General features: G+C 42.9%; 1 protein-coding gene across 1 annotated transcript in view; it reads left to right on the forward strand.

Moving 5' to 3' along the window:
* LOC115622184 (SH3 and multiple ankyrin repeat domains protein 1) overlaps positions 1-25414 on the forward strand; it is an 87440-nt gene extending 62026 nt beyond the window's left edge. The window contains exons 3-12 of the mRNA XM_030516110.1: positions 13595-13720; positions 13778-14109; positions 14634-14802; positions 15056-15250; positions 15512-15578; positions 17534-17959; positions 19357-20002; positions 20059-21999; positions 22541-24077; positions 24204-25414. Of these exons, the coding sequence (XP_030371970.1) occupies positions 13595-13720; positions 13778-14109; positions 14634-14802; positions 15056-15250; positions 15512-15578; positions 17534-17959; positions 19357-20002; positions 20059-21999; positions 22541-24077; positions 24204-24392 (5628 nt within the window). The 3' untranslated portion in view covers positions 24393-25414. The remainder of the gene's footprint in view (positions 1-13594; positions 13721-13777; positions 14110-14633; positions 14803-15055; positions 15251-15511; positions 15579-17533; positions 17960-19356; positions 20003-20058; positions 22000-22540; positions 24078-24203) is intronic.
* The last annotated feature ends 912 nt before the right edge of the window (positions 25415-26326 follow it).

Genomic DNA, 26326 nt, shown 5'->3' on the forward strand with positions numbered 1-26326 from the left:
CCGGGCAGCTGCGCGCATAAATTTCTAATCCGAGTGGCAACCTCAAAGTTGCTTTTACCTTTTGCGGCCACCCTTTTTACAGTTACACTTAACATTTGTGCTGCAGATTTGTAATGGCACGGCTGCTTGGGCGGCAGGCCAGCCAGCCAGCCAGGCTAAGTGGCTACGTGATTTGGAACGCGGCAAGTGAAGCATGGCTTGAGCCCTACTGTACCTTAATCAAAAAACAGCAACAACAACAAAAAAGAGAAAGAAATGCAAAAATAAAATCACTAAAAGTTAATGGGAAATGATAGCCATTTATTTATATGGGGCACTGCGTAGAGAAGCCAAGTGGCCTTTTAATGTCCAAGCAAATTATTATGTTGGATAAGTAGGGCATTGCATTTAATAGACACTCCAACAAAAGTAAGAAGTCTTTAAGGATAGGTGTTTAATCTCCTATTTGAAACAATTCGGGTCTAGTTGCATCCAAAACAAGGATTGACAAAACCCACTAAATTAGTATATGTATTATCAGTCGATCTAGTGTGCCTGTTCTATTATTTGTATAAATGTAATTATATAAGAAAGTCAAGGAACCTCTAACCTAATATTGCATTTATATAATATATTTTTTAATTAAACTTTCTTAGTTTCACACGTTGTTGTAATTTAGTTTCTAAATCTTCGTTCTTTCGAAATAATGTTATTTTTAATACAAATGTAAAAATGGTAGCGTCCAATATATATTGGATGGATTGTAACAACCATCTCTTAAATATTTTATTTAGCTGACTTTAAGTTACTGCCAATTTATTTGCAATCAAGCATTGTTATGCGATTCCAAAATTCTTTAATTGACTGGCTAGGAACTTTCATACTCGTATGTATACAATACGTATGTACTATATGTACTTATATACATATAGTATGAGTACTCACATGCATCCGAATGAGAATACAAAATCGGCCGACATGTGCGCATTGCTAGCTATCTGTCTGCTCTGCTGGAGCTCCTGTTTCCCCCCCTCTGTCCAGTTTGATGGACAGGCGCTTGTTAAATTTCATTTCGCGCCAATTTTGACGCGAAAGGCGAAGCCACATGCTGCCTTGTCGGGCATAGCCGCCCTTCTTCAAATAAAAAATGAAAACTGCAACTAAACAGTTTTTGTTTATGGCTTTATTTTTGTGCCTGCCTTGCTGTTTTCGCACCTGAAGTTATAAATTAGAGTGCATCCGTAAAATTGTTTATTTTAGTTTTTTTTTTTTATGGATGAGGGGCTGGCTGGCGAAAGAATCGAGAGTTCCTGCATTTAGTCCATTGTGTAATTAAGCACTTAAAATGATGCCGCAGAAGAGACTGCGAGACTGAGAGAGTGAAGGGATGACGAGGCGGAGTGGGGGCGAGTAATGGTCAATAATTGCTAGTGAATTGAATGCAGGTTGCTGATGCTTTTAAGTTCCCGTCGACACACATGGCGTATACGCAATCATTCAATTTTCATTATAACTGTCAACAGCGTGCTTCACTGATGAGGCCGAACAACAACAGCAACACGGGCCGAAGTAACACTGCACAGCGTCTATAATTTCATAATAAGCGTATTGTGGAAGGCAATGGCCAAGTCACCAGAGGCTGCAACACTGAGTGCGGCTACGAATGCGGTGGCTGGGGAGCTGGCATTTGATAGCGTTTGTGGAGGTCGCTGTAACGCGCCAATGCTGTCGATAAATGAAGGCCCAAAAACCGCTCAATGCATCAATGTGACAAGCTTAAGGGCCCAGCAAGCGTTTGCCATTGTCAGTTGCCCTTGCACGATCATAAAGCCAAAGCCTGGCAAACAGACAGCCAGTCAGCCTCTGAAGCAGCTCATCAGTCAGCATCGGCCCACAGCTGCTTTTTTCTACTCGCACATCTCCTCCGATGCTGGCTGTTTGATTTGTCATCGGCATCATGTTGCTCGTCGTCGTCGTCGTCGTCGTCGTTGGTAATTCGAGCCACTTAATTGTTGCTATACTGACATGTAATTGCAGTTTTTGTCATTGTCGCCTGCTTGGCTTGTCGCCTTTTCCTTTGCCTCTGCGTCTGCCTCTGCGTTTGCGTTTGCGTCTCTCCACTTTCCCGGCACGCTGGACGAATAGTTTGTGGCTGCTTGCCATCGTTTGTGGTCAGCGCATAGTTTCCTGTGGCACTTTTTATGAGTTGTTGCCCAGTTATTTGGGTCAGCATGCAACATGCAGCGTTGCGGAGCGCGCCGAGGCGGAAGTTTCTGTTTCTGTTTCTGCTATTGTGCTAAGCACCAGAGGCAGTGCAGTGGCAGTGGCAGTAGCAGCAACAATAACAAATGCAACAGCAATCGCATTGATTGTTTGCCTTGTTGGGCGAAAGGCGCTACTGGCTGTGTTACTTTCAATCGATGCTGTTTACACTCTGCCCAGAACATTAAGTGAATGGTCGAATGGGCGAATGGGACAAAGGGGGGGATAACTGCTTCTATCATTTTGAGAAACTCATTCGAAGATCACTCAAATGATTAAATTCGAATTGACGTTTGAAGCTCTCAGCATTCTTGTCTACCAAACTCAAATCACCAAAAGCTAATAGAAAACATTTTACTCACAGATGATTCGTCTGTAAGAGCTATAATACAACAATTATACTATCATATAGGCTATATGTAGTCGGAGAGACATATACAATTTATTATTTGCAATATTTTTTAACTTTTTGCCATCACTTATATCTATTTTATCTTCAGATATTTAATGAGTTAAAAAAAAAATGTAAAATTTTTTTTAAGATAGTAGTAGTATAAATATTTGATTACAAAAATGTACAAGTATACAACACATTTGTTAAAGACTCTTGTGATACTTTTGCGTCAAGGAATACCTCAGCTTATATTAAGTTTTCCTAACTAACTAACAGAACAGTCTTCGTTTGGACTGGCTTTTAAATGAAATGGAACGATAACATATGAATTCTCTGTAGTGCCATCGTGTCTCTATTTCTAGCTACTGTAGACTTAAGAGCTTTTTCGGCTATTTTCTTGTGGTTACTGCGTCCTACACAAATCAACTGGCATTCATTTAAACGCTTCGATAACTACAAAAATGTAACATTTTCCTCCCATTTTAATTTCGAGGGTTGTACGCTCCACTGGGGCAGATTGTTCGAGGTGGGTTGGTCTGGGCTGTGGCTAAATGTTTTTCTTGGTTCCTCATAATTAATTTAATGCCTTATGCTCGTTTGTGCGTGGTCTCGAATTAGAAAAGTTTTGCAGGCAGATCCCATTAAAGCTGCGTGTTGACAGAAAGGTGGTTGCTGACGCCACAAACTTGTTGAGGGAGGGGGGGAAGCTGGGGTGGTTGTGGGTTAGAGCGTCGAGAACCGCTGCTTACTGTCATCGCGAAGTGACAGAAAAGCCCAAATGGACAACGTAGCAGTGACATAAATACAACTCAGAAAATGGCAATGACAGTACGCGATATCCGTTGCTAGAAAGCCAGCTAGAAGAAGCGGGAAAGTGGAGAGATGTAGTAGTAGTAGTAGTGTAGTGGCATGGATTCGATCGATCGGATCGCTGCTGCGCTGCGCGCACGTTTGGCATCAAATCGATTAGTGAGCAACATGGCTTTTCGAGCATTTCGCATTGAGATTGCAATTGTGCCTTCGAGTAGTACGAGTGTCGAGTGAATGGTGCAAATGCTTTGTTCTTTCGGACACGTTGAACGTGCCGGTGCCGGCTACTTTTGAGTAAGAATCGTCGTTGTCGTTGTCTTCGTCGTCTTAGCCGTTTGTGTCGTGGCCGTGTGTCGTGTGTCGTTTAATGCCGCATTTTATTGTTCTACATTGACCAGAACAATGTTGCCGCCGCTGCCAATGACTTTGACATAGAAACGCAACCAACTTGCCGGGTGGACTGTGAAAGTCTCTGCCTTGGTTAGCCTTTCACTGGGCCCCGCTCTTTATCGGCCAGAACATTCATAATTCCGAACAGAATTCGGCTATATCGCTAAGGGTGGCACATGCCATTGTACCCGAACTAAAGCTTGGCCCTGCCAGTGAACCAGATGAGCCAACGACGACAGACTTTACATGCAACTTTAACTTCAATTCCAGCACTGGAAGAAACAATTTACATACATTTTGATCAAATAATATAGTAAGTCTTTGAATGTGTTCAGATGTTATATAAGAGCTATGCCATCCCTTTGGGTATGTCCTTCAAGTCGAATCTAGTTTTTGGACTAGTTTTCAGAGTCTATTTAATGGTTTCAAACCAAAAGAAATTACATTTTTGGTGCTTTAGTAAGAGATGAATCTTTTCCATTCTAAGCCTTAACTTCGACAACTGGCTTTTAAGTTAGCTGGTTCATTGAAACTGATCTAGCGAAAAGGATAATTTAAAATAGGAGAATATACAACATGTATATAGTTCATCCCTATGTCTATCCTACAAGCAAGAACCGACAATACGTTTCAATGTCTATATTGAAAACAAAACACTTAGACTTCAGAATAGCTCCCAAACTACAATAATGTTCTACAGGCTGTAGTTTCGGTCGTTGGTAACGTTATCTGATAAACGCTTTAACAGTTTCATGTTGTCGACTAGATATGTGTAGGAGGTGTCCTGGACAGGGATCAGGTCGTATACAGACATTGCAGGAAACTGATAGTATGCTTTTGATTACCTTAAGCTTCGATTTTGAGTAAAATAAACCCAATGGGATAAAAAGAGAGCATTTCGGGCTTTTTCAGTCAGCCCATATTCCGGACAATCAGGCTCGTGTACTAGACATAATGATGAAGTGAAAGGAAAAATGTATGTGGTCTGACTGAGATAGCCAAAATGATTAGGAAGAGATTGCAACTAAGGATATGGAACCTTCTAACTTAACCCCCGCTTGCACCTGAGCCAATAGTTTGCACCAATTTAAAACGAAGTAGAAAGAAATGTTAAAGAAGTCAAACCGCACTTTCTCTGAGTGTAGCGAGACATTGAGCTTTGTAAGTTGCTACCCTTAGTTGGGGGGTGTGTGTGAGAGCGTGGGTTGCCTGCTCGCTTTCTTTGCGACTTTACGCCTTTTATTTATGTTCTGTTTGTTTGTTTGTTTGTTTGCAATGCAACAGCGTCGCCACCATCACCATCAACATTGACGTTGTCGTTGTTGCTGTTGTTGCTGTTCTTGTCCTGCCTTTTTCTACCACTCTCGTTATGAATATGAAAAATGTTGAAAGCATTTCAACGGTGCTTTAACCCCACTGTGCTGCTTACCTTGCCAGTGTGCCTAGGGACTTACTTATACCTTATGGTATCCCCCCCCCCCCCCCCCCCTCCCACTCACTCTCTCGAGCAATTCTCCCCGCAACTGGCATTACAATGGGCAGCATTTGTCGCCTTGCTTGTTGTTGTTGCTGCACAGACCTAGACAGGCCTCCACAAATTTGTAACGTACTTTCCGGCAGCAGTCAGACGGCAATAATAAATGTTATATGTGTGTGTGTATACTTATATAGTATACATATTGTATGTACATTTTCTGTTTTGTTTTAATGTCTGCTTCAGCTTTACCTTGTTTATGCTTATCGTTGTTGTTGCTGTTGCTGTCGCTGTTGTTGTTTGTTAGGCGCTTTTCCCGGCTCTCTTCGCTCTGTCGGCTTGTGAGTAAATATTGATTTTTTTTTTCTTTTGGTGAGCCATCATTTTTAGGAAGCCAACTAGAAGTTTGTTTAGATTAAGTTGCATTAGGTCGAGCCCATAAACGCAATGAGCCCAAGTCTTTCACTCACAATAGCAAAAGCTGAGAGATTGCCATTCCTGCTACTCATAAAGCAAGCAGTTGGATCTCGAAAGTACAGACAGGATGAAGTCGCTGCACTTAAAGCCATGCAACATTGTCAACAGTTAATCTCAGAAAGGAAAGGTCTAATGGTTGTTGCCATCTCTGCTGATACTGCTTCTGTTCTGTGCTTATTTTTATGTCTCGCTACCAACAGTTTATGGTGCTGTCACATCCTTTCATCCACATACACACACACACACACACACACACACACACTCACCAACAGAGAGACACACTCAAACAAACACTAACAGACAACGCTTTTAGTTTACCTTTGGCTGCTGCTGCAGTTGCTGTCAATGTCCTTTTATTGCTTCGTGTACTGTCGTACTGGCGTGGTTGTTGTTGTTGCTGTTGTAATGCCGACGCTGCTGGTGCCCAGAGACGCGACTTTCTGTGTGTCTGTCTAAACGCAGCAAAGTGTAAAAATATGAATGGCTTGTAGGCATTGCCACGCCCACATACACACATACCCACGTCCCATCCCATGCCATCAGATCTGCCCATGTGCGCCCGCACAGCAAACAGCGCGCACTTTGCGCGTTTAGCAAATAAATTTCATTTTGAAAGAGCCGCCCGGAAGGCTCTGTTGCTTTTTGGCCAGCCCCTGGTTAGCGTTACAAAACTGAGCAGAACCAAAGCCCAAGCAAAGGCAGTTCAATGCACCTCCTCATAAATAGTTGGCTTGGCCTTTTCGCAGAGTGTGTACGTCCTAAGGAATAGATGGCATGAGGAGGCTTGCAAATGTTTAAATAGCAAGACGAATAGACGAATGAAAAAAGGGTTTAGCAACAATTATCTTCAAAATTAAGGTTGAAACCCCACTTTTTTTTCGTTCGGTGCTAATCGTGGTAGTAATCGATTTCATTTGTTTTACTTTCTAATCCTTTCTATGCCATTCTATTACTAACATCATTTTATTTCAATCAAATGTTTTTGGAGATATTTTTTTCAAATATATTTGGAAATAATGTAAAGATTAAAAATGTTTGCGTACTGTTGTATCACTTCAGAATTTTATTCGGAAATTCCTTCGCTAAAACATGAAAATGGTTGTCGCTGATTCCCTTTAAATATTTCTCATTTATATGGAATAGTAAGTCTCTAAAAAAGTTACATAAATCAAATATAAAACTCAGAAACAACAGCGGATAATTTTCAAATAGTATATTAACCGATTTTGCGTTTCCTGTTTAGTACAAACACAATCTGTATTTTCCAACTAGACGTCCAGCAATATCGACTCATTTCTTCAACTTCAACTAACTATCAATATAACACATGCATTGCGTTGTACAATTCTACGAAATCCGTATATAGATACATATGCATAATCGAAACCAGTTTGTCTGATAAACTTGACGCAAGGAAATGCCATAAAAATGGATAGACGAAGCAAGCAGCTAAGGGCGCTGGGGACAAGAGGCGGGAGACAGGAGGCAGGAGGCGAGAGGCAGTACATGGACAAACCCATTGAAGCTGCAAAAGGAAGATTGTGTGTTAGTTATGGGCTGTTCTGGCTTCTTGCCGCGAAAAGTTTTGTAAAGAGGTTGCGCGTGTTAGGGCGGCTGCCTCTGTTTGAGCAGTTGGTGGCAGCACGTGAACAATAACAACATCGACAACAACAACAACAACAGCAACAACAAGAAGACTAACAACAAAAGCAACATTCAACGCATTTGGCAACGTCATTGACCTTAAAAAGTATAAGGAGAGACAAACAATCGGAGCCGCGTTGCAGCGCCATCTCGCTATGGTTGCCCTGCCTTCGTGCCCGCTGTCTGCCTGCTGGGAGCTCCTTGAAATTGCAAACAACAGCTAAGCAACTGCAACAATAATAACAACTCGTTTGACACGCGCTTGGAAATGTTGCTGAGGGCTCTGAATTGTCTGCAGCGCACGACAATTTCAAATTCACAATTTTGAGCAGCAAACAGGCATCACAATTCAGAGATCTCGGAGAACGAGTCTGGCGGGCGACAGATGCTTCGACGCGACTGCTGCTTATGTCATCGTCATCGTCATCGGCAAAGGTGATGCTGAGCTACCTCCCTCCTTACCACCCCCTCCTCTAAAATGCAATCAGCCTGAAATTAATTACAGCAATCGCTGCTGCCAGTGCACGCATAAATTAAACGAAATGACGGCGACATCGATTGCCTGCCTGTCTGCCTCCAAACCAACCAAGACCACGTCCGGTCCCATCCCATCCCGGCCCGGCCCGGCCCAGCCCAGCCCAGCCCGGTCTCGTCGCAGTGTCAATCGCTCGCGCAGTCGCGACAAGACAGCCCCCGCAAAAACAAAACAAGATGAAGAAGAAGAAAGAAATAATAAAAATAAAAAACGCGCTCTCAAGTTCAAGCGGTTGCCAAACGCTGGACAAGAATGCACGCCAAGACAGCGACAGGGCGACATGGCAAGCCATTTAAACCGAAGCACAGAAACCAGTTTCGGAAACGGCTCGACAGTCCGACAGCCTGACTCGTGGGCTTATGTTTTGCAAAAAGGTTTTCTCTGCTGCCGCGCTTGCTGCTCTACTGCTGTTGCTTTTCCACATTGTTTGGCGGCCTACTCGGAACACTAATTCAAAGTGCTGAGGTTTTGTGGTCAACCACAGGCATCTTTCGCCAACCAGCCAGAATTTATAAGATGATGTGCCCATGTATCTGTATCTGTATTTTGTTAGTCTATCTGTCTGCTTGTGTGTGTGTGTGTGTTGCCAGATTACATAAATTGATGTTGAAGCTTCTTGAGATGTAACTTGAGCCGCAGAACTTGGAGTGGAGCATTGACTGGATAAGGCAGCCGACAACGGCACAGATGCCATTGGACAATGGGTGTGATGCAAAACAGCTTAAAGGGCCTTCATCTTCACTTCAAATTTGAAAGCACTAAAGCGATGTAGTTTCTCGATAATTACGAGAATTATGAAATATTTGCATCATTTAGTAGAAAAGAGCTGTGTCTTGCTTCATACACCCACAGATTAACTTGTCATCATTAGAATTAGAAGCTATAAAGCTAAAGATTTAAGTGTAAAACAGCATATTTCTTATACAGAATTAATACAGGATAATTAGTATAAATGGGTAATTATGCTACAAATTCGATTTAATTTCAGCTTAGATTTGACACTTGTACTAAACATTTGTTGAGAACTTGAGAGGAATATATTTTAATTTAAACTATTAATTACTCAGCCCTGCTTGAACTTTTGCGTTTAAAGTGTTCAATACCCTGCTGGTCTTAGGTTAGACGCACCAACATATTTAAAATAAAAAAAACTGTTCTATTTAGAAGCAACTAAGTCCAAATTTCTTTTATTAAAGTTCGAATCTTGTACGACAAATATGTGCTCATAATTGGTTGATTTGGGGGAAAAACTGTGAACGAAAAATGTTTAGAATTATTTTCAATTCGACTTGGTCAGCAGCAAAGATTAAGGAATTAGCCACAATAAAAGCGAGCCTTTCAACTATTCGGCTCACAGTGGAAAATGCAAACACGATTTGCGAAATAATACCTAATAGATATTAAAGAAATGTTAAAGCAAGTAAGCGTTGTTCTAACCCAACTAAGACCATGTTGCTTTTCATTTAAATAAATAAAAGGAAAGTCACATTACGTTATTTGTTAACTCATTTACGAATCGTAGATTTTAGGAAGCAATTAAAAAACAACAAAGAACAAAACGATATTTGATAGATTTCGATTACTTTTAATTCCGTCGGCTCTTAACAAAACACAAACAAAAGTTTTTAAAGATAAACACCAAAATTTAACGATTTGGAATTTTGAAGGTGCATATCGTCCGAACGGGTCGATCCTGGACTCGAGCTGCCTTAAGGAAGATAAAGAAAATTGGAAAGGAGTACTGTTTTTCTTTTCTCAAATTAATGTTGGAGAGAAGGCCTAAAAAAAGGATGCCTGCTTAGCAATCATCCAGACCAACAATGCAAAAACTAAGCACTTCAGTTTTCCTGCAGCTTGGCATAAATTATGTAAATTTGTGATGCATTTCTTCAAGATTTCCTCCACTGTGAAGTTCGGATTTCTTATCATTGCTACCTTTTTTGCTGCCTTTGCGACTTTGTCAACGCATTTGACTCTCGACTCTGTAACTCGAGACTCTACATAAATACGAGTATGTATTAAAGTGGAGGAGTAGTAGTGGGAAGCACTCGTACAATGAACCGTACGGGGACTGATTTAAAAATTGCTGCAACTGCAACAAACCAGTGCAGTGGCTGTCAAACTGTGTGCCATACTTTTTACTTGAAAATGCTGACGCTAATGAGCCCATAAATGTAAAGTGCTGGCTAGTGTGCAAAATAAAAATAATAAAAAAACAACAACAACAACAAAATCCACTAGCCTTAATCTAAGCTACTAGCAAAGCAACAACTCTAATTGCAGCCAGAGAGCTGAGATTACGAATTGGCGGTGGTTAATGCAACAGCAATGGCAACAGATGGTCGATTGGTTCGGTCGGTCGGCTTGTGCGACCCACTTCCAAGCGAAACGCTTGAAACGCAGTCGGCGATGCGGTCATTAGAAACGGCACAGCAGCCAATAGCAATGGTAATAGCAACAGCAACAACAACAACGACAACAACAACAACAACTCGAAGCCGAAGCCGAACGTGCCGGAGTCACATGCAGTTGTCTGTTTACTTTTTGCTGGCACTGTGCAAGCTGTTTACCTGCCTGTCTGTCCCGCAGTCTGTCCATTTGTCTCAATGCTGGCTTGTTGCTATGACTTGCTTTCAATCAACGGATAAACAATTGCTGCAGCAACAACAGCAACAATAGCAAAAGCAGCAGCTAGAGCAGCACAAACAACAAGTGCAACTACTGTTTGACAATTTATCAATGAGGCCTTGCTTGGGCCTTTATTGTACATTTGTTGTTCTCTTGTTGTTGTTGTTGTTGCTGCTGTCCTCTTGTTGCTCTTCTTATTGGAACAGGAAGTTGCTTGTTTGCAACAAGTGCGCGTTGCATTGACATTTACTTCAATGCGTAGCTTTTTTCTTCTTTATTTTTCTCAACGCTTCGCCTTACCGCGATGCTGCTTCTGTGCTTCCCAAACTGTATGCACTGTTCATAAGTTTGGAATGCTTTGGAAGTTTCTTGCTGCAAAACTCTATTAAACATTCCACTGATTTATGACTTCAATTCCCACCCTCTCTGCGCCTTACAAATATCCGCCCTTTTAAATATGTCGAATATTTTCAATGCTCGCCCGAAATTTATGGCTGGGAACACAAAACAAAATTAAGAAAAAAAGCAAACCAAAACGAACGAAACGGTTTCAAAGCTCCAACCCAAGTTTCAAATTACTTTTTGCTTCGGTTCTTGCACGCCTCACCACATGGCCACGTCGTCGTCCCTTTTTATGTTGCACGCCTAATGTTGGGAAAGGATGGAGCCAAACACACGCCAAATAAAACTTGCAGATCGATTTTAGTAGTCGTTGGAATTTAGAATTAAATATCCCACGAGATATATACAGATGGGAAATATTAGTTACCAATATTTAAAGCAACAATATTCGACAAAGATGAACTAGCAAGAAGTTTAGAAGGATTATAGAAATAATAAAATTAATTTAATGTCCTGTAATCTCAAGCTCTAGGAAATATAGGTGTTTCAGATCAACACGCCTGACTAAACTAGCTGACCGCAATCCAAAAGTTTTGGTGGAAAGTGTAGTCACATTTCCCCCATTTTCTTCTTCTCAGGCCCTACTTATACATTTGATACTTTTTACACGAAATTCAAGTATATTGTATATTTTCCCAGCCATTACAATTTGGTCACACTGTTGGCATTGCGAATCCAAATCAAAACTCATAAAAATGCAATTTGCGCAAACAACTTGACTTTAAGTAATGCGCCCGCAACAGCCCCGCCTACGTGCCAGCGACGTGTCTGCAATTTGCATGTGCACGGGTGGCTCCAGCCTGGCCCTGGGCTTGGGCATGGGCATGGGCATGGGCATAGGTTTGGGATTGAGTTTTGAGTTTTGAGGTTGTGGATTCAAGACGGACGGGCGCCATAAAAGCCATTTGGCGCATAACGCACACAGCCAGACACGAATACAGTTAACGTGTTGTTGAGAATTTCTGTTCGTGTGTGAGTGTCTGGATGGTTAGGTGGTTGCTTAGCAGCCTAGGGGCAGGGGGGCAGGGGGGCGTTATGGATAGCGTGCCAGTATGTGATCATGAAATTGGTGAGCAACGTGTCGGCTGAGGGTGGCTTCCAGCGGTGGGGGATGCTGGAATCTGTAGTCGAGGCAATCGTGTGAGTGCGATACAAAGAATCGGAGTTACATGATGTTCGTTTTCACACATGTGCCCACAAATGATGCAAATTTCGGTTATGATGAACTAACTGCGCTTTATGCGCAGTTGTCGCTAATGGCAACCCCTTGCCAGCGAAACAAGTACTCGTATAAAATACGAAGCGCAATGCCAATGCATTGCCTACCCAAGGGCGCTCTGAGTCCATCACATGTTTCTGTGCGTGTGCGTGTGTGCGTGTGCGTGTGTGTGTGTGTGTGGCACGCACTTTGCATAATTAATGCAACGACAGCCTAGTTGACTCCGGCAATGTCACAGTTATACACTTGAGACCGACACTAGTAAAGGGTGGGTCCTGATGGCATCCATGCCGGAAGTAGTCTACATCGTCGTTTGTCAGACACTTTTTGCTTGTTAGTGGCAACATTTTTTGTTTAATTAAAACAAGGAATTGCCACTTAAAAAGAGAAAAGGTAAATTGCAATGCAACTGCTTGGTTCTTTCTTGGCTAGAGTTGGGTACGTGACCAAAAAGGGGTGTTCGTGCAAGAACATCAACTACATTTTACAACTATTCATAGTTTCTCAATGAGAAATAATACATGAACGATATTGATTTAATTGTTCTTGTCTGGAATTTAACTTCTACAAAACTTCTAGTTGCCTGGCGTAGCTCAAAGAGCTAATGTGAGTTCGTTTTTGAGTTCGGTTCTGATCGCAACGCTCGAATCATCGCATAAAGCACGATTTCAAAACCTTTTTCAGTGTCTTATAAAATTCAGAGGAGGTCTCATATATGAACAATATCAAACTTTTGTGTTATGGCCAAATCTGCAGGCCGATTCGGAGCACAGAAAAACAATTTGAGTTGATAAAAAAATTACTACAGACTGTTTTTTGAATATTTTTTTAAACATGATATTAGGTATAAATATATTTTATAAAAGCAGACTAGGTCCATTCCTCTGTCTGTAAAAAGCTTCTCCTATACTCGGGAAAAGGAAAATTGTAAGATTTAACTTCCCTGCTTCACAGCTCAGTCATATATTAAACAGTAGCTTTTGATATTTTTGTGCAAATACACGGTATTCTTCAGTTGAAATACAGTTATCTGACGCTTAGACATCTGACATCTCGATATCTGATGGGTCCATTGGACCCACTGCTCGTGTTAAGGATCGTTGGCAAAATTAGATTAGGTCTTGCTGAAAGATTCTTATAAGCTCCTTTGTCCATCCCTAATTTTGACTTTCAAACCTACATACACCCCGTTGTTTGTCATCCACTCTGGCTCATTAGCAGCACATTGTAAGTACGGGTTCATACGACTGGTGAAGTCGTTACACATTATGATGCCGCGCAATCCTTTTATGCAAGCGAGATTGACAACTTGAGCACGTGAATAGCGCCTGGTTGGTTGAGCAAGTCACTTATTTCTATTTTTGTTCTCATCACTTGCAGGAACTCAAGGAGAGCTTCAACTATGGCCTCTTTGCGCCGCCCGCCAATGGCAAAGCCGGTAAATTTTTGGATGAGGAGCGACGCCTGGGCGACTATCCATTTAATGGACCTGTTGGCTATCTGGAGGTGAGTCTATTGAAATCATTAACAGCCCATCGATTAATATGCTCCCTCCCTATTCAGCTCAAATACAAAAGACGCGTTTACAAAATGCTCACGCTCGATGAGCGCCAGCTGAAGGCGCTCCACACGCGCGCCAATTTGCGACGCTTTCTCGAATGCATCAATGGTGGCCATGTGGAGAAAATTGCCAAAATGTGTGCCAAAGGCCTCGATCCCAACTTTCATTGTTCGGAGAGTGGCGAGACGCCTCTAACAGTGGCCACGGGCGCCAAGAAACCCAATAAGTTGCTCATCGCTCTGGTCAATGGTGGCGCGCTATTGGATTATCGCACCAAGGATGGCACCACGGCCCTACATCGAGCCGTTGAGCACGATTCTCTAGAGGCAGTGAGGTATGTAACTCGTAATTTAAATATTTAGAATTTACCTCGAGTGGGTTAGTTAGATCTGAAACTGAATAAGATTATATGAGACTCCCAGATATCAATGTACGTTGTACATTTAACTCACTATTGTTAATCCATCCATACTACCTTAAAGGTGTACAGGGTGCGACTAATCGATATAGACATGTCCATATGAAATATGAGAATGGTCTTAAGCATACATACCTAGATCAAGACTCTTACAAACCATATACTTGTATGTACTTATGTATGTATATGTACCATCGTTATTTTTTAAATGTATAATTTTTGAGTTGCTCCTCCTATTCCCAAGTGGCATCAAATAGGTGCTCTACATAAAAACGATTTATGCAAAAAAACTTAATTTAGTGAATTGAAATTATGGTGCCTTTTTATTTTACTTTCTCTTTGTGTTTAACTTAAACATCCAACTGCTAGGAATAATTAAAACTACTCTCTAACTTATACATATATTGAGAACTTTTCTTGTACACATATTTTCTTCCCAGTACGCTACTCGAGTTGGGAGCCTCACCTAATTACAGAGATGGGCGTGGCATTACGCCCCTGTACATTTCGATTACGCGCAAGTGTGAGGCGAAGATAACGGAGAGTCTGTTGCACGATCATGCTACGCTGGGCATACAGGATAGTCAGGGCTGGAACGAGGTTCATCAGGTAAGTGGGTGTCGGGCGAGTACGCTTCCATCTAGACGCTTTCTCTTAGAATTTCCAGCTTAATGGCAATGGTGTCGGTCGATTAGTTTTCCATTCCCAGAAACAAAAATCAACAAAATTACGTTTACGCTAATCAGATGAATTTTTTCTCTTTTCGCTAACTTTACCGCTGCTTCCTCTTCTTAACTAATTTGCGAATGTCTAATTGCACACACTACCACTACCACTATGAACTTTGAACTGAACTATGAAGGCCTGTCGGCACGGCCTGGTGCAGCATTTGGAACACTTGCTATTTTATGGTGCGGACATGGATGGTCGCAATGCGTCCGGTAATAGCCCGTTGCATGTATGCGCTGTTAACAACCAAGAGGCTTGTGCTAGAATGCTTCTCTTTCGTGGCGCACAACGCGGTGCCCAGAACTTTGCCAACCAAACTCCCTATCAGGTATTTAAAACGATTCAACAAAAACCAACAACAAGTCAAGTCAAGCAATCAATATCAAAATCAATATAGAAGTATGTAATACGTAATACTCGTATGTAATATGTAATATGTAGCTGGTACTCTTTTGCTTACAATTAATTTTAAATCGTAATCGTACGTAATTAGTTAAGTAGTTTTGCTCGTAATTCTACTCTCAGAATGTTGGCATTCCTCATTTTTGTATTCTAACCCTGACTAATCCAACTGTGCTGTATGCTTTAGGTTGCTGTTATTGCGGGTAACCTGGAACTGGCCGAAATAATCGAGAACTACAAATCGGAGGATATTGGTAAGTGAAGCTAAGCGCACCACCACAGTCGTACAAACTCATTCAACAGCCCATCCAAGTCCCCCTCTGCATCCATTCGACAAAACAAAACTCATTCACATTCCATTAATTAAATTACCTTTTTAATTTTACAAAGAAGAGTTTCCATGTGAAATGATTGGCTCACATATCCACATACTGTATATAGTATAGTACGTACTATATAGCTAATATCCATGAACTACATTTTGCAAGAAATTCTGTCTTCAAACTCTCACAAATTGTGTTAGGTATTGGAACATACTACTTATAGTGTTTGATTTCGCACATTAATTGCAAGATATATAAATAAACTGAAGGCTAATAAAATAACCAAAACTTTAAGGGAAACTTGTTATCATATATGTACTATATATTGTATTTCATATGCAAAGTACAAAGTTGCTAAGTTCGCCAATTTTCCTAACCAAACTCTGAATTTCTTTAAGAACTCGCCTAAGATTTTTTTAAACATTTATTGGCAAACATAATGATTCTTATTTTCAAATTAAGGCGATGGTTAAACATTCAAATTTTACGTAATATTGAAGAGAAAACTTCGACAAAAATTAGTCTGTTTTATGGGCTCTTATTTGTTTCATATACACATTAATGTCCCTATTTTTTGGCCGATTTTAATACCAGTCCTACTTCTTTACTCACGTTATCCACCCAACTCAGACAAAGCAGTGTTAAATATTTCTTAATCATCTGTCAATTATTTTTTGTAATTTTCTGATTTAGTTTTTGTTTGTTTGTAACGCTGCATTTTTGTTCGGCGAATTGAATACTTAATTGCAATTTGATCCATCGAGCCGTATACTATATAAGTATATAGTAGTTTGATTCTCATTGAGGCTTCTCTACTCAATCTATAGTATATGTTTCACTTGTTTGGATAAATTTGTATATTTTTTGTATAGTTATTTTTAGTATTTGTTGAAGCAAACACTTAAAGCTCAACAGAACACCCCCGCTCCCATATCAACCATTCATTCATTCAGTCAGTCAATCAATCAATCAATGCTTAACTGCATTTTTTGCATTTCCATCACAAGAAATTTCATCATAAATACATTTAGGGATCAAACATTTGACCTGTACTCGAAACATTTCTAAACAGCATTTCTATATATCTACTACTACATCCGTTTTTACCATATACCCGTATATATATATATATATATTTGTATTGCATATTTTCGCCTTTGCTTGTCAATTTTCAATTCTACTCTACTATACTTAGTTGAAACTTTTCTCGTACTCGTTTTGCATTTCTCAATTCACACGTTTGTTGCCGACTTTTTTGGCTGTCTTGTTCAATGTTTTGTTACATACTCGTACATGTTTTTTAGCATTATAGTGTAATGCATATATTTACATACTCATATAATATATATATCCAAAGTAATATCATGTCTTTAGCAAGTTGTTGTTTGTTTTGAAACATTTTTAGAATGTTTATTGCCTCGTTGTATTTTGTTTTTGCGATGGTCCATCGGTACCGCTACCCTCCCGATCTGCCCAAAGGCAGCGTAATTGAAAGTAAGTAAAGCGTTCAATTTCAGAACATGCTAGCGTCAGAGTCCCCGTAGGCCACAAATACAGATACAGTCGAGATTAAAGTGCCAGGATTTACTTTTTCGTTTGTTCATTTCAATTCATTTAGCGAAATACAAAAAAAAAAACCGATTGAGTAGAGAGCAAAGCGTTGAACCCGAACCATAAATAACAAAAGCCACAACAGAATGGGCAGCGTATTCCATCTGAAAAGCATAAATAACCCGCATCCTGACCCAAGCCCCAACCCCAACCCCAACCTCAACTCTAAGCCCGAACCACAGCCCGTCCGCAATCCACACTTAACTATATAGACCACAAAACAGACAAGAAGAAAACCAACAAACTATCGAAACTATTCCTGCTCCACACCACAGTTCCCTTTCGCGGACCGCCACGCTACAATCCGAAGCGTCGCTCGGGCATTGGCTGGCTAAGCGCCAATGGTGCCTCCGGTGCTGCCCTGATCGCTGCAGCTGGCGGCCTTGGTGGTGTGGCCAATGGCGGCGCTGTTGTTGCTCCCGGCATGGGCGGGGGAGGCGGCGTGATGGGGACATTGTCGCGGCATAGCACACTGCTGCCCCCTCCGTCCCAGCTGCAGCAGCAGCACATGCCGCAACACAATCAGCAGCCACAGCACCACCAGCATCTGCACCACCAGCACCATCAGCCGCACCTGCAGCTGCACGGGCCGCCATCGCCGTGCCCGTCCGAGCACATGCCATACAGTTCGGCCAGTTCGAGTTTGTCGGAGGGCTCGTCCGGACATCGCTCGCACGAGGATGACATCAGCATTGTGACAGGTAAAGCCAAATACCTATTACCTTTCATTTATTTGCACTTTAATTATAATTGCCTTAAGTTAAATTTTGTCAAGTACCTCACGTTATTTGTATAACTACTTGTATTGAAGGGCTAATGTCGAATAAGAGAATCGATTACGAAATGGAGATAAGTATATTGCGCTTGCAAGTTTTTTGAATGCTTCTGCTCCTTAATTCATAGGAAGTTTACTTGTATTGTATGCTATAAAACACGTATTTTCTTTTTTCCGAAACCAAAACTCTCTTTAAATAACTTAAGCATTTGAAATACATATTTTTCGTACCTACATATATATTTTTCTTTATCACATCTCCATGCATCGCCACTTTTCACCGTTCTGATAATGTGCTTAAATATATTGCTCCAATTATGCCCTTTGCTCTGCAAGTATGTTGCTGAGGTCTACTTGTAGTTCCCATTTGTCCGCCTTCAACGTCTAGTTAAGGCATCATATTTAAGGAGATTGTCTAACTGCAACTGATCATTGGGTTGTCTGTAACTATAACTCTGTAACTAGGTAGTGCAAGACGCATGGATTCCAAGTCGCCAGTGTCAAAATATATAGAGTAATCTTTTATTGATCAGTAACGAATGTATTTTCGAAGTCTGCTCAGATGAGGCTGATATTTTAAGTTAGATGGCATATGGTTAGGAAACATACTATGTATGTTTTGATTCTACAGTACACTCGAAATGTTATAGCAAAGGGCTCGCATTTCAAATCGATTTTACTTATAGCCGCTTTACTCAATATTTTTAATAGCTATAGGATTTCCTTTAAAATTGGCGCTTTTCTTATGCGTTTGTTATGTAAATACAACTTGCACCGTTATAGTTTCATGTTTTATAATGAAATGCAAAGGTTTATCGCATAATCAACTTTAAATAATTATAAGCTGCTTTGAAGCATGTCCTCGTCCATGTACAAGCCGCAAAACTGCATGCCCCAAACCCATACCATCGAAACTCAAAGCCATGCTTCATAATACTTCTATGTGCGTTGTATCCCCTCTGAATTAGTTGTGTATATTCTTTTACTATATATATATACAAGTATGTACCTATAAGTATTTATGTGTGTAGTCATCCCAGCTCCGCTTGTGTTTGTGTGCCGCTCTTGATTAAGTTTTAATGTGTTCGCCAACCCACACAAACAAACATACACATACATAGGTACATACATATGTACATATATATATATGTATATATGTACTATATATACATTTTCCATATACTTACAAATTACACAAACCCGTCGTCCATACTACATGGATGAGTCGTCGTTGTCGCTGTCGTTGCCATCATCAGCAGCGCAGTCAGTGCCAGAACTGAAAGGCTAACTCACTCATCAACTTTTCTGTCTGGCACCCTTTAGACAAATCGCTTGGAGATACCAGCGACATCATCAGCGACTCTTCGGGCGTGGGCACCAACTCCGACTCGGCGGCCTGCTCGATTGGACACCCCAGCACAACGGTGGTGTGCATGGAGCCCTATGGAGGCAACACCGCGGGCCACATACGCCTGCAGCCCGGTGATGTCATCGAGGTGGTGGGCAGTACCGACTGCGGCTTGCTGGAGGGCTATGTGCGGGGCACCCAACAGTCCGGCTTCTTTCCCGCCGACTGTGTCCAGGAGGTGAATCTGCGGCAGAAGAACATCACCAACGTGATGACCGCCAGCACCGGCATGACTCCACAACAGCAGCAGCAACAACAGCAGGCGGGTATTCCCTCGCAGCAGTCGCCGTACCAGCACTCGCCAGCTGCCTCGAGCCTGGGCTTGCATCAGGGTTCGCCCCAACTGAGTCTGGGCGGGCACTCGGGCAGCTCGAGTACACTGCTGCAGCAGCCTCATCAGTCGCCCTCACTGTCGCTGAACAGCAACGGATCCTGCCAGCAGCAGCAGCTGGAGGGCACAGCTCACATTGGACAAATGCAGGCTCAGGCACATGTGCAGACGGTGAACAACCATTCCATTGGACAGTACAGCAGTGCCACAGCTCCGCGTATCAAAAAGAGGTAAGTGATGAGGTACTTTACAGATGAAGCCTTCTCTAATGCTCGATATATTACAGCGCCTACAATGAGCCACGCACTGTGGTGCTGCATCGTGCCAAACGTGGCTTCGGTTTCATACTTCGGGGTGCCAAAGCCTCCTCACAGCTCATGCAGCTGCGTCCGTCCGAACGGTTTCCAGCACTGCAGTATCTGGACGATGTTGACCCGGGCGGTGTGGCGGACATGGCGGGTCTCAAGCCGGGCGACTTCTTGTTGACCATCAATGGCGAGGACGTTAGCGCCGCCTCGCACGAAAAAGTGGTAGAAATGATACGTTCTGCGGGCGCCCTGGTCACCATGACCGTAATCTCGCCCCAGTTTCCCAACCAGATGCAGGCCAGTGTCCAGTACTTGCCCAGCGGAGCACGCGCTGGCAGCCAGCACTTGAACAGCGGACCCAGCACGCCACAGAGTTCGCATCGCCAATGCGCCACCTTGCCACGCAAGATGTCGGGCATGGTGGCCGGGCAGGCAGGCGGCGGCAGTGTCCGCATGGCTCCCATGCCACCACGTCGCGATCCCAAGACGACGCTCAGTGTGGGACGCGCGCGTGCTAAGTCGATGGTGGCTGGCCTTGAGAATGGCGGTGAGAAGGAAGACGATGATGTTCCCCACACTAAATCCTCTTCGGTGGAGTCCATTGTGACGCCCACCCCCACCCATCCTGGGACGCCGGTGCAGCTACGCACCGCTAGCATCAAGGCGCGTCCAACATCCAGTCGCATTACGGCCGCGGAGCTCGAAGAGCTCTTCCAACGCCAGCAGGGGGAGGGAAACGCCGAAGGAGGCGCCAATCGTTACTCCACCATGATGACCACATCGCGCTTCCAATCGGGCACAGACAGTGGAGCTGCCACGCCCCCAGCTAGTAACAGTTCACCAATGCGCTCTGCCGGACCATTAGTCTACGGCAGTGTGGCCGAGATGAAGCGAAAGACGGCTAAAGCGAAGCACGGCAGTGGAACGCTACGTGGCAAACCGGTGGCCACCCCAACTGTTGGCTCAGCCGGTGGCGCTGGTCGCGATCTAAAGCGCTTCCATTCCACGCCCGATCTGAACTCACAATTGCACGGCTCTGCCTCGTCCATTTGGCAGGCAGCAGGCAAGGGCCATCACTCACAGGATGATGTGGCCACATTACATGCGTCCCTCCAGCGACTGAACACAAGCGCCGGCGCTGCTGCTTCTGTTGCTGAGGCGGCTGCAAAGTCTAGCGCCGCGCAGCTACCACCGCCCAATCATCCACCACCGCCGCCGCCTGTTGGACAAGTTGTCAAGGTGGAGACGCGCAGCAGCACCTCGGAGTACGAGAGCACTGTTTCGTTGCAGCAGAAGTTGGTGAAACGTGCCGAAAACGATGCCGTGACCTCGGCGGCCATTGATGGTGTACAGTCTAGCTTCAATCCCTCGGCCAATGCCAAGATATATGCCTCGCCGCAGGAGCTGCGCAATGTGATGGCTTGGAAGCTGCGGCAGTCAGGTCAGGAGAAGGCACCCAACACAGCCTCCCAAGCCACACCAACAACAGCAACAGCAGCAGCAGCAGCGGCACCTCCAGCAACACCTCCGGTGGTCAGTCAGTATGCCGCACCCACACAACTCCGTGCTCAAGTAGCGTCAACAACAACAACAGGCCCCGCTTCCCATTATGCAGCTCCACAGGTGCAACAACAACAACAACAACAGCAGCAACAGCAGCAACAACAGCCTCCACAGCCGGCACAGCAGCAACCACAGCAGGAGGATGCTGCGCCTTTGTCTGCGCAGACACAGAATGGCCATGGAACAGCAGCCCCAACAGCGCCTGGAACGGCCCCGCCCATACCCGAACCGGACTACAGCTGCAGCGAGTCGGATGGCGAGGATGAGAATTCCATTCTCGTTGCACGCAACACGAAGCTCAACGAGAAAATCGCGCTCTTCGATGTCCCCGAAACGAGTGGCAACAGTCAGGCTAGGTAATCATCAAATTATAGATTAACAAACCGATTTTTGGGTCCTAGAGTCGTTTAGGATTTATTTTTCAACATATTTGAAGATCAGTTCGTTTGACGCATGACGTTTTCACGTCTAGAAACCCTAATAAGTTGGGTCTAAAAGCTTTAAACAAAACAGTTAATCACCATCTTTGAAACAAATATTAGAAATATGAAATACGATGTGATCTATAGTATTAATATTCACCTAAATATCATTCAAAACACTCTTTCAATCCAAATCTTTAATATTTTCGATGGACCTGTATGTAATTAATCAAATTTCATATTCAATCGTGTTCCTATATTCGAATTCGATTCCATTGTGTGGAATCGGAATGGTATATTTCCAAAAAACTATAGAGATGGGCTTTTGAAAGTGGATTGTAGAAATGGATTATCTAAGAAAGTACAGTTCTATTCGATTAATTGAATATATTCAGTAATTTCGGACACTCATAGATTGATCAATTCCCGATGAAACATTTAAATAAAGTACGCCTAACTCACTCTCTCTCCACAGTGGCAGCAGTTCAGGATCTGGTAGTGCATCCATCTCCCATTCGCTATCCGTTGATGAAATCCAGCGCATACGGAGTAATCTGAAGACTTCGAAATCTTCGCCCAATGGCTTCCATAAGCCGGAGCAGCAATCCCATCAGCAACAGCAACTCCAGCAGGAGCAACCTCCGTCCACAGCAGCCAATCAGCCGGCAGCCAATGGACGCCCCGGGCCTGCTCCTGAGGATGAGTGCGACAATAGCTCCTCTGGTGTGAGCAGTGATCAGGAAATGATTGCCAGCGGTGGCAAGCTAACAGACACTATCAAGAAGAAGCCGAGCGTGACGATTGTGGAGCAACCCAAGACAATACCAACTCGCGCTGGTTCGACTGAAGAACCGCAGCAGCCCAAGGTAACAGCTGTAAGCAGCTCCTTGACGCAAGCAAAGACAACCATAACTATTGGTGGTGGATCAACAGGAGGAGCAGCCACGACTGCGACCAGTATTAATAGTGGCACGAACGTGGCGCACGCAGCTGCCGCCTATGAGGCAGCAACTAAGTCAACAGCAGCAGCCAACAATCTCAACAATAATGCGGGCAATAATCACAACAACAACACCACCCCAACCACCATCACAGTCAAACAATTGGTGCAACAACAACATGCGCCACTCATTCAGCAGCAGCAGCAGCAACAGCAACAGCAACAAAAGCTGGCCACCAAGTCCTCTGGCATGCCTCATGGCAGCAAATTGTTGCAACAGACCAATGCAAAGCTTGCTGCTGCTGGCATTAATCCGCAGGTGCTTAGCCCACAGCTGCTCGGTCGCATTCCCAATGTGCATCACCACCAACAGCTTCAGCAACAACAACAGCTTCAGCAGCATCAGGCCAATCCCAATCAGAAATTAATTGCCACACAACAGCAAATATTGCAGCAGCAACAACAGCAGCTCGCGCATCAGCAGCACTTGCAGCAAATCCTAAAGGCCAAGGCAGCAGCCGCGGGTGGTGCCAGCAACACAGCCGCTTTGGTGGCGAAACAACAGCAACAGCTGCATAAGAGCCACAGTGGCGGCGGCAATGACTCGGAGTTAGAGCAACGTTCCGATCTGGAGGATGACGATGGAGACCTGAGTCCCTCACCGCCGGCCAAGGCTTTCCAGCGGCACAACTCTCTGACCCGCAAGCAGGCGGCAGCCATTGCCATGCAACGTGGAGTAACGCGAACCTCGGCCGTGTCGCTGGTGCAGCTGCCACCACCACTGGAGGCAGACAGCGATGGCGAACTAGGAGGCGGGGTGGGTCCATCCACGCACATTGTAGGAGTTTTGACGCCGATGGGTCATCATATGGTGGCTGGGATGGGTGTAAATGTTGCCACCGCTGCCGCTGCCGCTGCTGCTGTTGTTCCCAATGCGGTTGTGGCGCAGCCGGGCAACAACAACCTGCAGATGTGCGCGGATAATTTGGTGTTGGCGCCACCGCCGCAGTTCTGCGATTGCAATGATGCCAAGCACGCGCCACAGCTGCCTCCGCAGTACCATCCACAGCAACTGCAGCAGCAGCAGCAACAGCAACAACAACAGATCCAAATACAGCAGCAGCAGCAGCAGCTGCAACTGCAACGTCACCAGCAGCAGCAGCATCAGCAGCAGCTTCAAATGCTGCAGCAGCAGCACCAACAGCAACAGCTGCATCTGCAACAGCAGCAGCAACAACAACAGCAGCAGCAGCAGCACCAACAACAACAGCAGCAGCAGCAGCAGCAACGTGTTGCTGGTGGCGCTGGCGCTGGTGCCGTTGGCACATTAGGGCGCGTCCGCATTGTCGGCGCCATGCCCAAGACCAATCACCACCGGCTGCATTGAAGTGGCATGCAGGAGGTGTTGTAAACAAACCATTTGCCAAATCGCTCGATAGCTAGCATAGTAGTTAGTTGGGTTAACAGTCATTGCCATTCACAACGAATCGCATTCGCACTCACTTAAACTTAAACTCACTCACTCACACATGCGCATTGCACGTTGCCTGGCCACATGTTGCCAGCAACATTTTCATTTCTTGCCACTTTTGGGCAAGCAATCAATAATCGATAAATTAACGTTACTCCCAAAATGGCGCATATTGTTAAGCCAACAAACAAAAAATATACATATATATATATATAAGTACATAAGTACAAGTTACGGAAAATTTAATAATAAAATGCATTATTCAGATAAACATGTTCACACGGATTCATGCACAAACAAAAAAAAAAAAAAACAAGGGGAGAAATGAAACGTTAGCATTCGTCAAGGAGTTGTAATTCGTATTCTCGAGCATAGAACTTATAATTTTATTATTTATGTGTGATATAAATTTATGAAAGAACAAGATGTAACAATATTTTAAACAGGCATAAAGCATAACAATCTTAATTGCAATATCTAAGTAAAATAATTAATTATCATACGTATATACACATGTAAAACTTACTTTTAAGTTGGCCATTGAAAGCAAGCTAAGAAGGAGCAGCAGCATTTTCTGTCACAAACCACATCCTTTTTAGCTTGTTTTCGAGCATACATTTCTGAATTAGTGTCGACTCTTGGCACACATATTCGTTTTTATTTTTGAGTTTTAACGCGTTTTGAAAAGGCGCAACGGCATGTTTATTTCAAATGCATTTCTTCAGTATCCATCCATTCAATTAGCTGGCATTCAAGTAACGTAATACGAAATTACGAAATGCACAAAATATTAAACAATTAATAATATTAGCGTTAATATTTAGTGTGCGTTTTAATGGCAATAATGATATTTGAATTTGCGCATTTAGACGAATTTCAAGTCAAACAGAGTCAAGTAAACTAAATAATTGAACGGATTTTTAAATCAACATTTATAAAACGTCATATTTTATGAAAAATCATAAAAAGGAAACAAAAGGAAATGGTAAATTTTTGCTAGCAAAATTTACATATTTTTACTTTTAAACACTTTTTTGTATAATTGTTTTTTAGAGAAAAACTTTAACTTGCAAAAGGTACTTTGTTTCCATTTGAAACAAAGCTGAATTAATCAATAAACCGTTCTTAAATATTTGTAAGCACCTACGGCAAATAATGGACAAGAATCTTATTACAAAGAAAAAACAAACGTGGAAGAAATGGAAAGAAATAATAATGCAAACGTTATTAGTGCGTACTCATAAAGTAACAATTATTATGACTAAGGCTGATTTTATTGCATAACGAAAAGGATAGACATTTACACGGTAAACGAAACGGTTTATAAACTAGCAAATTGCTTCAACATAACAAGCATATTTATAGAATGCAAGAAAAAGAGAAATACAACAAAGAAAGAATGCAGTTTTACAAGCAAAGATATGCATTTACAATATATTGCTATAATCAAATATTTAAAATGCCCGCAAATTTAAACACGATTGAGAGTTGAGAGGTCGCACCTTTTCATTAACTTAGAGTCTAAGTGTTAAAAAGTTATTATATAAACAAAAATATTGGCAAGAACCTAGCAACTAATTAGATTTTAGCACACTTTTTAGTTCCCGCAATAGTTGCTAATTATTTGTAATTCGCTTTTAGTTTAACATTTAACATTCACAGAATTCTCGCAGCCCGATGGCTTAATTTGAAGTCAACAGCGTTGTAGAACTCTAATGCAATTCCTACCTATGTATGTAAAATTATATATTAACGCTCATATAAATTGTACGCATTTTGAAATGAATGCAAAATATTAAACGCTATATATTGGATATGCATAATATACACCTTGATAATGTTAAACAATT

Source organism: Scaptodrosophila lebanonensis, unplaced genomic scaffold (genome assembly GCF_003285725.1).
Source record: "Scaptodrosophila lebanonensis strain 11010-0011.00,11010-0021.00 unplaced genomic scaffold, SlebRS2 tig00000001-arrow-pilon, whole genome shotgun sequence".
Classification (NCBI taxonomy): Eukaryota; Metazoa; Arthropoda; class Insecta; order Diptera; family Drosophilidae; genus Scaptodrosophila; species Scaptodrosophila lebanonensis.